This window comes from Otolemur garnettii, unplaced genomic scaffold, assembly GCF_000181295.1.
Source record: "Otolemur garnettii isolate 467f Iridium unplaced genomic scaffold, OtoGar3 scaffold00035, whole genome shotgun sequence".
NCBI lineage: Eukaryota > Metazoa > Chordata > Mammalia > Primates > Galagidae > Otolemur > Otolemur garnettii.
The window spans coordinates 2,224,127-2,236,752 of record NW_003852430.1 but is presented as its reverse complement, the minus strand read 5'-3'; the positions used below and the strand labels follow the sequence as shown (position 1 = coordinate 2,236,752).

The following is a 12,626-nucleotide window of genomic DNA, read 5'->3' as shown; positions in this document are numbered from 1 at the left end:
CCCAGCGAACTTCAGAAACCCTTGTGAACATCTCCAGATCCTTCTTGTTCCACAATTCATGTAACCCCTCAGCTAAATGGAGGGATGGGAAGTTGTAAAAGGAAATAAGCCCATAGAAGAAGAAATAGTTTCCTGAACTTCATTGTATATTGCCGTCCTGTTTTTCTTTCCTGACTTCTTTAACTTCACTTAGGAACATAGTTACATGTTAGTTGTCTATAGGTAGAGGAAAATGATGAAATAACATTTTCTAATTAAATTCACTGAAGACAGCTTTGAAACAAAAGCTCTGCTTTAAATGTTATCACCAGTGAAGGGCTGCCCTCGCCCCCACCCCCTTCCCCAGCCGTCTTCCTCCTCCAACTTTACTGCTTGGGGAGCACACTGATGACTTTTCCTTGTTGTTAATAACCTGTAATCTTAAACAGGTGACATTCCAAGCCTGCAGCATATCTGAGGCCAGATACCTTTATGATCAGTTGGCCACTATCTGTCCAATTGTCGTAAGTAGAAATTGCATCTCATTTTGAATATCGCTTTGTAGAAAATAAGATTGCATGTGCAGAATTTGCTGATAATGTGCTGTTTAAATCATATCAGTGAGGACTTCATTTGGAAAACAAATATAAATCTACAGACTTAGACCTAAGAGCTGTAGAAGTTTACTGTTGCTAATAAAACATTTATGTGTTAAGTGTCAAGTTTGAGTGTAGCCATTTTCTCTTCATAGGAGAGGATTTGGGTTGTTCCCACATTATAGAGAGGATGATTTAAATCAGGGATCCTCAAACTTTTTTAACAGGGGGCCAGTTCACTGTCCCTCAGACTATTGGAGGGCTGGACTGTGGGCCCAGGATGAGTCGGCTGCTAAGCAGGACAGGCAGCGCCGGCAAAAACACCCAGCGGGCGGGATAAATGTCCTAAGCGGGCTGCAGTTTGAGGATGCCTGATTTAAATGAATCAAATTCAAGGATTTGGGTGGTTTCTGATGTGTGTTTCGCTCTAAGCAGGGAAGCACAGGTACACGTGAACTCTATGGGTTGCATAAACTGATTATTTTTGAGTAGAAAAATAACTGGAGCTTTTTCCAGCATGTAAGCGACACTGAATCTGCAGGAGCTGACTTCTGTTTGTTTTTAGATGGCTCTGAGTGCTGCGTCTCCTTTTTACCGAGGCTATGTGTCAGACATTGATTGTCGCTGGGGAGTAATTTCTGCATCTGTAGATGATCGAACTCGGGAGGAGAGAGGACTGGAGGTGGGAATGACTTTTTTCCTTAATAACCCTTTTAAATCAAGCAAGTAAAAAGGAGCTATTGTAACTACTTGGAATTTTGAAGTTGCCTCTGAATTTTTATCTTAAGTAGGTTAGTCACATATGGGAAAAAATGCCATCAGAGACCTGGCTTTGTTTCTGGTCTTTGACTTCATAGTTTGTTTCAGGGTGGACATGTGGGGAAAGTGGTTGGTCTGGGTGGGGAATTGATTTTGGGGGGGGGGTGCACTAATTTTATCATGTCATTATCTGTTTCATCATCTTTTAAACTTAATGCCATTTTTCTATGCTTTGGGAGTCAGTGCTGGTGGCTGTTCTTACAAAAGGCTTTTGGCACTACATGAGTGCTTTGTATATGATGCGTTCTGCTGAAGGGTAATTTTTCATAAAATATTTTTTTTCCATTTTAAGGGTTAGGCTTTGCCTAAAAAGGGAGGTTAACACATCTTGTTGGCGTGTTGAACTGTAAGCCTACACTCCTCCCACTAGGGGTGTGCATCACAACCACAGGTGAAGATCTTAAAAATAAATATTCAGGCTTCATCCTAGACCTGACAATTAGAATCTCTAGGTCTGGGTCCTGGATGTGATGTTTTTAAAAGACCCACTCTCACCTCCCACCAATGATTGTGATGTCTCAACCTGGACCAGACTTACTACTGCTTTGATCTTTTTGTGATTACTCATAAATTGTTGAACATACTTTCTGAGTAGAGGTCAACTTTGAAGGATAGATCATATATTACAGGGTTTTTCTTTGCTTTCAACCTTTTATTTTCCTACCATATAATACAAATGAGAACAATCTGCTTTAAAAAGAAAAAAGTATACTTATATCAGAAGAGAAGAATACGTAAATTGCCTTCAGATTTTTTTTAAACATAATTTTTCCCAATAATCCTTTCTAGGGTTCACTAACTTTTTTCAGTATCTTATGTTGAGGTTTATATATTATTGTTACACATAAAAATACGTAGCATTTTATATAATTAGTTGGCCCATTAGTTTATTTCCAGATCATTTTATATGGCATTCATTCATATTTTTTCAATTTTAGCCACTGAAGAACAATAACTATAGAATTAGTAAATCCCGATATGACTCAATAGACAGCTACTTATCTAAGTGTGGCGAGAAATACAATGACATCGACTTGACGATAGATAAAGAAATCTACGAGCAGCTGTTGCAGGAAGGTGAGCTCCCATGCCATTGTTCTAGGTTTGATTGTACATCTTTAGTTCTTCAAGCTTTTAAACTTTTTTGCTGACTCCTGGTCTGGTTTCTATTTTTAGTGTGAAGTCTCTAACTTTTCTTATGAGGCTGCTTGTTCCTAAAGTTTCAAGTTCCAAATACTTGTGAGATCTTCTTGACTTTTAGCCAAAGGAACTTACTTTGGAGGTCTGTACCTAGGTCCACACCAGTGCCCCCGCAGGCATTGTGTAAGTAGTGAATAAAACTCTGACACTTCCCCAGTGTCCTTAGGATAAAATCCTGGGCGAGGTGAAGATACTAAACAAACCAGCCATCTCCTAAGTGTCTACACACCCTTTCTTCAAACGTCCTGGACTTAGCGTGTTATCTCCTGCTGCGCGGTGAGTCCTCGTGTGATCTGTCTTCGCAGGCATCGACCACCTCCTGGCCCAGCATGTTGCTCATCTCTTTATCAGAGACCCTCTGACTCTGTTTGAAGAGAAAATAAACCTGGATGATGCCAATGAGTCTGACCACTTTGAGGTATCACTCTGTCTTGAATGCCTTTCCTTCCATGAGCCAAGATAGAGGCAGTTTCTTGTACCTGTGAAGAATTGGTAACAGTAGAAATCTCATATGCCTTTCATTACCCAGTGCAGTAAAGGACTAAGAAAAATTAAAAATTGGTTTAAAGTACCCTTAATGGGCTCATTGCCTATAGAAAAGTGGTTAGGGTGCCAGCCACATACACCAAAGCTGGTGGGTTTGAAACCAGCCTAGGCCTGCTAAACAACAATGACAACTGCAACAAAAAATAGCTGGGTGTTGTGGCAGGTGCCTGGAGTCCCAGCTACTTGGAAGGCTGAGGCAAGAGAATCTCTTAAGCCCAAGAATTTGAGGTTGCTGTGAGCTGTGATGCCACGGCACTGAGGGCAACCTAATGAGACTCTGTCTCAAAAAATAAAATAAAACAGAAAATACTCTTATGATGCTTACTGGTTATCTCTCTAAATTTCCTTGTTCAGTATTCTCTCGTTTGCCTAGCATAACACGAGCAGTTTTTTTAGTGTCATATCACCTAATGTTATATGTAGATATTACATGTATACCTTTCTAAATATGATCTAAAAATCTCAAAAAAGGAGATCTTTTCAGGATGCCCAGCAGCTTCCCAGGATGGTTGGAACCAAGAAAAAACTATGTGTCAGCATTTTAAGAAACAGCTGCCCTTCTCAGATGCTGGGGTCACTAATACAGTAGCATTCATAGGACCCAAGGGGAGGACAGAGGAAAGGAGACAGCCATAGTGTCCAGGATTCTAGGTCAGAAGTATCCAGTGATTCTTGGAATGGCAGCCTGGCTACCAGAACTCTGAGTGGGCATAGAGGCGGACCCTGTGGCTCCTCAAATGCTGCCAGTTGGTGGGGGTAGACAGTAAGAATAGGGGTGAGGCATGCTGTTTTATTTTCTTAAAAGATCATGCTCTAAGAAAGTCTTATTATACCTTTTTGTATTTGTAAGTTAAAGAGTATTTGGCATGGACCACAAATAGTCTTCTTCTCTAACTAAATATCAAATCATTTTAATATTTCTCTGGATCTGTGGAAAGCTTGGTTTATTCTCTTTTTTTATTATAGAATATTCAGTCAACAAATTGGCAAACAATGAGATTTAAGCCCCCTCCTCCAAACTCAGATATTGGCTGGAGAGTAGAATTCCGACCCATGGAGGTAAGACCCAGCCAGGCGTGAGCAGGGACTGACTCAGAAGCACTCTTCCACTGTTCAGCACCCTCTAGTACTCCTACCAAAAGCCTCTCAAACTTGTTATGAGGCAATAAAAATCTAGTACATGCATATGAAAAGAAAGTCCAAAAACAAAGGAGGGTTGGCTTCTGAGAGCAGAGGTGGACAGAGCACTTCCAGACCCAGAGAGGAATTGAGAGAGGGCTTGGGAATGGTGATCCCCAGAGGGGGCCAGGGTCTGGGAGGAGCAGGTGTCGTTGGTCTGTAACGTCTCTGGGCTTCTGCTTGTGTAGGTTCAGTTAACAGATTTTGAGAACTCTGCCTACGTGGTGTTCGTGGTACTGCTCACCAGAGTGATCCTTTCCTACAAATTGGATTTTCTCATTCCGCTGTCAAAGGTAAGGATGTTTCATTGTAGTGATGGGTTAGCTATCTAAAGATGCAGTCCTTTATGTGTCTACTCTGTTTTGTCAAATCTGACGTCACTTAGAATTGTTTACCGGAAAGTGCTTCTCCCTCCACACTCTTCTTTTTTCTTTTTAACCATAACTTTATTTCTAGAGACTTTCTCTTAAAGATGACTGATGGCTAGAAGTAGTCCTACAAATTTATTTCATCTACCCCCCAAATCCCATTTTGATTACAACATACAAATTAGGATGGGAAAGGAAAGTATAACCTTTGGGCTACAGGGAGTGGTCTCAGTAGAACTGAACTTGAAATATTTATGAAGAACAGAGGTGGCATTGAACTACTGGGAAAAACAAACCCGAGTTGATCAGCCCCAGCTCAACAAAGATAAGGGATGCTTTCTGGAAGAAGTTTACCAGCAGAGCCTTGGAGCAGCTCTAGGCAATGAGGCAGGAAAGCTGAGGAAAGTGTGGGCCTTTGGCTCCTGGGCCTGTGGTCCTCTCGGCAGAGAGTGACTGGGAACGGCGGCTAAGCAGGGTGAGGGCTCTGCTACAGGGGCTCCTGCTGGGTTGTGAGGGCCAGAGAGGAAGAGGAGAGCAGCAGCTCTGTCACAGCAAACGAGGGAACAAGAATAAGACTGCTTCGTCCTGGCATCTGTCCCCAGGATACCCAGCTCTCTGACTCTCTCCATGAGGGGTTTGCCAGCTTATGCCTGCCTGTTCTTCACTACCCAGATTGAAGGTGACCCACAGACTTCTGTGTGCCCACAATTCCCTTCTGGGTACCTGCTGGGGAGACCAAATCCATTGAAGGGAGAGTCTATGTAAACTACCAGTCAAGGCCTTTGTTTGTAAATGAAAATACATGTAAATGTCTGAAAGGCAATAAAAACTTGAGGACAATTAATAGCCTTAAAGAGAAGGGCCCACTTGGTCTAGCAGAGAGTGTACTATCCTCAGTGGTATGTAGTTGATTCAAGAAACTGTAAAGAGGCTCGACGCCTATAGCTCAACCGGCTAAGGCGCCAGCCACGTACACCTAAGGTGGCGGGTTCGAATCCCCAGCCCGGACCCACCAAACAACAATGATGGCTGCAACCAAAAAAAAAAAAAAAGCCGGGCGTTGTGGCGGGCGCCTGTGGTCCCAGCTACTTGGGAGGCGGAGGCAGGAGACTCGCTTGAGCCCAGGAGTTGGAGGTTGCTGTGAGCTGTAATGCCATGGCACTCTACCCAGGGGGACAGCTTGAGGCTCTGTCTCAAAAAAAAAAAAAAAGAAACTGTAAAGAAATTGTAGATAAGGGTCACATACATAAAATAAACAAGCATTATGGGCCAACGAACATTTGGAGACGTTCTTAAAAAACGTGGTAGCTGTACCTTTAAATCTCCAGTGTATTGTAGGTGCTCACCAGAAGAGCAGATGCTAAAGATCCAAGTTAGTGAATTAGGAGAGCAAATTAAAATTCATCCCAGCAGGACGGCGAAGAAATGGAAACTATAGGAAGGCTGAAGAATATAGAATTGCTCACGAAAGTTCAGCATTTATGTAATATTTTAGAAGGAAACAAATTCTGTATCGAGAGATGTGAAAGAAATAACAGGATTTTTCCTTAATATTAACATAAGGGGTATAAAGGTGAGGCAGAAATGTTTAAAGAGAAATCTAGGCATTTCTGAATCTCAGAGAAAACCAGCTGCCCAGACAGGAGAGAAAATTAGGATTCCAGCAATGTGGGAGGAGGGGGGACCAGAGGAGCACATTTTCAACATGAAGTGTTAGATTGGGGGGAAAAAAGCCTTCAGAATCTGAAAGGTGAAGAATTAGAACTCTACTGTTCTTTTCCCGGCCAAGTTATTCCTTAAATTCCAGATGATTCTGACAAAACTTAATGGGTCAGATTAGTGCTAAAAGTATGCTGAAGTCTTTACTAGAATGTTAGTGCCAGACTGTTTGAGCTACTTTAACAAAAATACCTATCAACAGAGTGGCTTACAAACAGTGGCAATTTCTGTTCACCCTTCTGAAGGCTGGAAGTCCAACGTGGAGGCGTGGGCAGAGTCAGCATGTGGTGGGAGCCCAGTGTCTGTTCCCAGGTGGTGCCTCCCTGCGTCCTCCAGTGATGGACGGGCCTAGCTAGCACTCTAGGTCTCTTTGATTAGAGCTCAGGTGCCATTCGTCAGGCTTCAGGACCTAATCACCTTCCAGAGGTCCCACCCATAACCTTTTAAAGGCTAACAGGAATGACAAAGTAATATCAGAAAGCAAACTATGATGTAGAAAGCATTAAATGGGATAGGGAAAGCAGTTTTACATATTCTTCTAAGACGATAAAGCTACTGCTCCGTTTGTACCATAAACTGTAGCCACACTTCTGGAATCATGAGAAGAATGTAAGATGACAGGGAAGATACATAGGTCCAGTGTGAGGGCAGAATACATAAATCCTTTGTACTGCTTACCAGCATACAGCTTTTTAACCTTGACAAGTTATTCACCACCCTTTCAGTGTCTGTTTCCACATGCAGACGGGTATGGGTGGTAGGCTATTGTGAGTCCATGTGGGATTGATTAACAGAGGCAGCCCACATAGAGTACCTTGCTTGTTACTCAAAAGCCGACAGGTGGAATCAAAGGTTTTGGGGGGCGGGGGCAGGGGACGGGAGGAACAGTGTCTCAAGCTGTCACCCTGGGTAGAGTGCTGTGGCATCACAGCTCACAGCCACCTCAAACTCTCGGGCTTAAGCAACACACTCTCTTGCCTCAGCTTCCCAAGTAACTGGGACTACAGGCGCCTGCCACAAAACCCAGCTATTTTTTGGTTGTAGTTGTCTCCCAGGCTGGATTTGAACCTGCCACCTCTGGTGTATGTGGCTGGCACCCTAGCTGCTGAGCTATAGGCACCAAGCCTATCAAAGGATTTTTGAGAAAAGCCACTGAAGAATTAAATCACATGGTTAAATAAGTGTATTTGTATAGCCTGTATCACATATCTCATGCCATCGGACATATTTTTTTCAAATGCCTTGAGAAAGATTTACAAAATTTAAGGGAAATTTTTACAGGATGTGTTCCCACCCATGTTTACTAAAAAGATACTCTAGAGCAGTGGTTCTCAACCTTCCTAATGCCGCGATGTATTTTCATTGTTACAAAGGGGTCATGACCTTCAGGCTGAGAACTGCTGCTCTAGAGAAATTTAACTATTAAAATTTAAAGTACCTTCACAATGGGTTTTAGATGAATCAAAACTAGAATTACAGATTACATAGGCGAGTGAATGGCAATGTAATGTTGGCAGAACTAGTCTTTTTGAGACAGAGCCTCAAGCTATCCCCCTGAGTAGAGTGCTGTGGCAGCCCAGCTCACAGCAACCTCCAACTCCTGGGCTCAAGCAAGTCTCCTGCCTCAGCCTCCCAAGTAGCTGGGACCACAGCGCCTGGCTGTTTTTTGGTTGTAGCCATGATTGTTGTTTTGGCGGGCCCGGGCTGGATTCAAACCTGCCACTTTAGGTGTATGTGACTGGCGCCTTAGCCACTTGAGCCACAGGCACCGAGCCTAGAACTAGTCTTTAAGGAAAAGATCATAGCTTTAAATGTCTTAACAAGAAAATTGAAACTAAACCTAGCAATCTATAGAGTAAAAGTAAAATATACTTTTAAAAAGGAATTCATAAAAGCAGAAATTAAAATGAAACCAGTAGTCTTCATGAACTCTTGTCAAGACTAAGAATAAATCAAAATATATTGTTCGAGTGAAAGCAGATGTTCACAGCCATAAGAATTTTAGACTATTACTTATAAATATGTTCTTAGAAGTATTGAGATTATTCAGAAGGTCTTATATGTCTTTAAAAAAATGAAGCAATAACAATAGAGCTTTCCCCATAATAAATATGGGAGGACACTAAGTACAAAAAGATTTATATTGTCTGTCGCACTTCACAGTGGCTCTCTAACTTATGGCTATTTCATATACAGTATTGAGATTCCTTCTAAGATTTAATTATAGAAAATAAGGGATTACTATTACAAAGTTTTAAAAGTCCTGCTTTGAGGACCTTAAAAAGTCAGTGGAGAAATGGAGAATTCACCCACAAAACAGTTCATGAATAAAGCATCACTGCCCCGAGCTGCCAGGTAGGCAAGCAGCAGTGCCCCTCTGCCCTTGGAGGGCTGTCTCCTTATTCTAGACCTGACAACCTGCTGACTACTTTTCCTTTCCTTACTCAAGTGAAGAGGCGCAAAACCCCAGTGGCATGAGGGATGGAGAGCGTTTGGACTCAGTCATGATTCTTTTTCTCCCTTAGGTTGATGAAAACATGAAAGTAGCCCAGAAACGAGATGCTGTCTTGCGGGGGATGTTTTATTTCAGGAAAGATATTTGCAAAGGTATTACATTCTTTTAGATTTCTAGGACCAGTTTATGCTGCAACAAGTGGCTAAATCTCCCCTGCTTCCCCCTCCAACCCCCACAGGTGGCAACGCCGTGGTGGAGGGGTGTGGCAAGGCCCAGAACAGCACGGAGCCGCCTGTGGAGGAGTACGCCCTCATGAGTATAGACACCATCATCAACGGGAAGGTAGGCGCCCTGCACACAGCCTCTTGTCTGTGCCCGCCGCCCGCTGGGCCTTCATACCATGTCTGCCTCTCGTAGGAAGGTGTGTTTCCCGGGCTGATCCCAATTCTCAACTCCTACCTTGAAAACATGGAAGTGGATGTGGACACCAGATGCAGCATCCTGAATTACCTGAAGCTGATTAAGAAGAGAGCATCTGGTAGGACAGCCTTTCCTTGATCCCACAGCATAGGCAGAACCTCACACGCTCAGCGTTCAGCTTCCTGGAGTAATCTTCTAAAGCACACCATATTTTGTCCATGCGTACTTTTTCACATTGTAACATTTCTATAATTGGATACACCTTACTATCTTTGATTGTCAGTTTGGATTAGTAGTAGCTTTTTATTCTTATTACTAGTCCATAAATAGAGGTGCATCTTAAAATCAGTGCCCTCTTAGATGAAGTAGGGTATCTGGATTGCCTGTTTGTCGTTTCTGTCCCACGGTGTTCGTTGTTTCATTGTGGACCAGTTTATGCTGCAACAAGGAATTACGGAACCTGCAGGGTAAGCTGCACGGCTGGAATGTCCGGCTCCTCGGCCTGCCTCCACACCCAGCCTCCGCAGAGTCCCCTTTCCGTGTTAGCTATGTTGCTTCGCAGTACGTGGTGCAAGGGAGCCATCAGCTGTTAATAAAAGCAGCGGTAATAGTGATAGGCACAAAGGGTAGCTATAGGACACCCCACCCCAGCCCAGTCACCAGTGTCCCTCTTCATTCACTCTCCTTTCTGTTCTCTATTCTCCACTTCTTTGATCCAAGATCACTCGAGGGACCCTACAGTCCTCTGAGGCAGTCTCATGACACCGGCGTATGTAGGCCTAGCCTTCTGGCCAATGGGAGGACACATGCTCTTGTACACATGTGCTGGCTCCTGTCCCCTAGGAGCTGGCAGTGTCGGCATATGGGTGGCATCTAACAGGTACCACAGAAACTGGATGTGTGTGTTCTCATTGCCTGCCTGCAGCCTAAAATTTGTCCCCAGGAGTTCTTTAGACACTGTGAAAGACACGTCTCCAACCCCTGCCATGTGGCTACGCTAAAAGGTCATATTGATTTCTCTTAATGCTGGCTATTGAATGTCAACTTTAAAAAAAAAAAATTTCTATTATCCTAAAAATTCTATTTTTTTTTTTTTTTTTTTTTTTTTTAGGAGAACTAATGACAGTTGCCCGGTGGATGAGAGAGTTTATCGCAAACCATCCTGACTACAAACAAGACAGTGTAATAACTGATGAAATGAATTACAGCCTTATTTCGAAGTGTAACCAAATTGCAAATGAGTTATGTGAATGCCCAGAGTTACTTGGATCAGCATTTAGGAAAGTAAAATATAGTGGAAGTAAAACTGACTCTTCCAACTAGACATTCTCATAAAGGAAAAATGCGTTAACTATTCTGTTGACAAACTGGCTGCAGTGCCATGCCCCTCAGCCTGTGTGTATGGTATGAAGACCAAATAGAACTGCACTGTCTCCTGGGCCACTGAGCCAGGAATTGATGTAGAAGCTTACTTCAATAGGTAAATCTAGAGTTTATACAGTACATGTACATAGTAAAGTATTTTTTTGATTAACAATGTATTTTAATAACATATCTAATGTCATTGTGAACTGGCTTGTACATTTTTTAATTCTTACTCTGGAGCAACTACTGTCCAGGCAGTTTCGTAGATGCACTGGTGATTGTACAGTACCTGCATTCCAGAGATTAAAATGTTTACTGTAAATTTTTGTTCCTCTAAAGACTACCTGGGACCTGATTCACCGAAATTTTTCACTTCACTTTAAAAATGCTTTCTCTTGTTAACTTTCTTTGAGTCATGCCTTTGTTGGGTACATAGAATCACTTAACATCCATTGAAGTGCTTCAAGAGTAATCTTGGGTCCCTGGGGCCCTATCTTCATGTTTCTTTTGCAATTGGAATAGCTAATCACTTGGTCACCTTGCCCTAAGCTATCATACTTGAATAAAACCCATTGAACTCTGATGACTGTTTATAAAAGGAACTTTCCTTGTTTAAATTTGCTGATTCAGGCATTAAGCTGAACAACTAATTAACAACAAGACAACTCTGTAGGAAGAAAGACTTGCCCAGAATTGACATGTAATGGTTACTGGGGATGACTTTACCTTCCTGTACTTACCAAGAGTATTGACAAAATGGCATTAGAGCTTCTTGTGGCCTATTATTCTGATTGCTGCTATCTACTTGAATTTTCAGATTGAACGCATTTGCTTTATTTTGTTACTGTCTCTAGTTTTCAGTAAGTATGTTGATAGACTTTCTTGTAAAAGCCATTCACTCTGGTTTCACCTGGGGAATATCCTGTATACTGCTTACCTTCTCTCTCAAGCTCATCAATCATGAAATGCACTAAGTTTTGTGAATCAGGACCCTCAATGTTTAATTGTAAATAATTTCAGTTTCAGATAATTGTTAATGGCTTTGTGCTGAAGTTTTGGTTTTTCAATTTGTTATATAAGTCTTGTTTCTGAAATAACTATATATTGTAGATTATGCATACCTTTCTAGGCATAAATATTTAAACTGTAATGCTAACTTTAAGAGATTGCAATAAAGTTGCTTCACCTAAACCTGTTTGTTTAAATACTAGGGTTTGTTCTATATTTCATACATGTATTTTGGAGGATTAAAGAATGCCTGTTTTTTATTTGCAATTTGCTTGTATAAATCAGGTTGTAAAAAGGCAGATAAACTAAAATGTTTGTGGTATGAGGAAATAAAAGGATGGAATTAGCATTCAGAAAATTCTTGCTTATGTGTGTATGTTCTACAGCTAAATGGAAATGTAGGATTTGGGCTTTTCCTAACTAGTTCAGATGCTATGAAATTATTTCAGCATCTGGGTGATCTCAGGTCTTTTCAGAAAGAAGTTTAGTGAGAAACAGATACCTAATCTCTATTAGTAGCTATCAACTCCTGTGGGGAAGAGAAGGGGGTCGTCTTCTGGCTTGGTGAGTCTGGGGTGGGACCTGTTTTTCTGACAAGCTCCCCAGTAACTGCTGGTCTGTTGGCCACATAAATGACAAGGACTTAAGTCATTTTCTCTCCCTAAATTTTAACAAATTAATTTTGCCTTAAATAGCACTTGCCTTGGATTCTACTGTGATGTGCCTGGATTTACTAAAAATCAGGTAATAATACTCTTTCTCCAAAACAGAAAGTCGGCTCCACAAGTTTTCATGAGCTTTACCATCTAAACACAGCTGAGAATTTGGGATTTGGGGAATAGAACTATAAAACATTGAAGTTAAGCAAAAACTGCTTTCTCCTTGGTAGATACTTGGGGCCAAGACCAGACTTTCAGACGCTCGTTGGGATACAGCTGAGTGTTCTGTAACTTGCTTTTTTAACTTCAAGTC

The 12,626-nt window shown here is 41.9% G+C and overlaps 1 protein-coding gene across 1 annotated transcript in view; it reads left to right on the top strand.

Annotated features, from left to right (window-relative positions):
- The window catches only part of GCLC (glutamate-cysteine ligase catalytic subunit), a 43,379-nt gene extending 31,372 nt beyond the window's left edge, over positions 1-12,007 (top strand). Inside the window, exons 7-16 of the mRNA XM_003789650.3 lie at positions 429-503; positions 1,141-1,257; positions 2,333-2,471; positions 2,900-3,012; positions 4,107-4,199; positions 4,508-4,612; positions 8,932-9,013; positions 9,100-9,203; positions 9,279-9,399; positions 10,393-12,007. Of these exons, the coding sequence (XP_003789698.1) occupies positions 429-503; positions 1,141-1,257; positions 2,333-2,471; positions 2,900-3,012; positions 4,107-4,199; positions 4,508-4,612; positions 8,932-9,013; positions 9,100-9,203; positions 9,279-9,399; positions 10,393-10,604 (1,161 nt within the window). The 3' untranslated portion in view covers positions 10,605-12,007. The remainder of the gene's footprint in view (positions 1-428; positions 504-1,140; positions 1,258-2,332; positions 2,472-2,899; positions 3,013-4,106; positions 4,200-4,507; positions 4,613-8,931; positions 9,014-9,099; positions 9,204-9,278; positions 9,400-10,392) is intronic.
- The last annotated feature ends 619 nt before the right edge of the window (positions 12,008-12,626 follow it).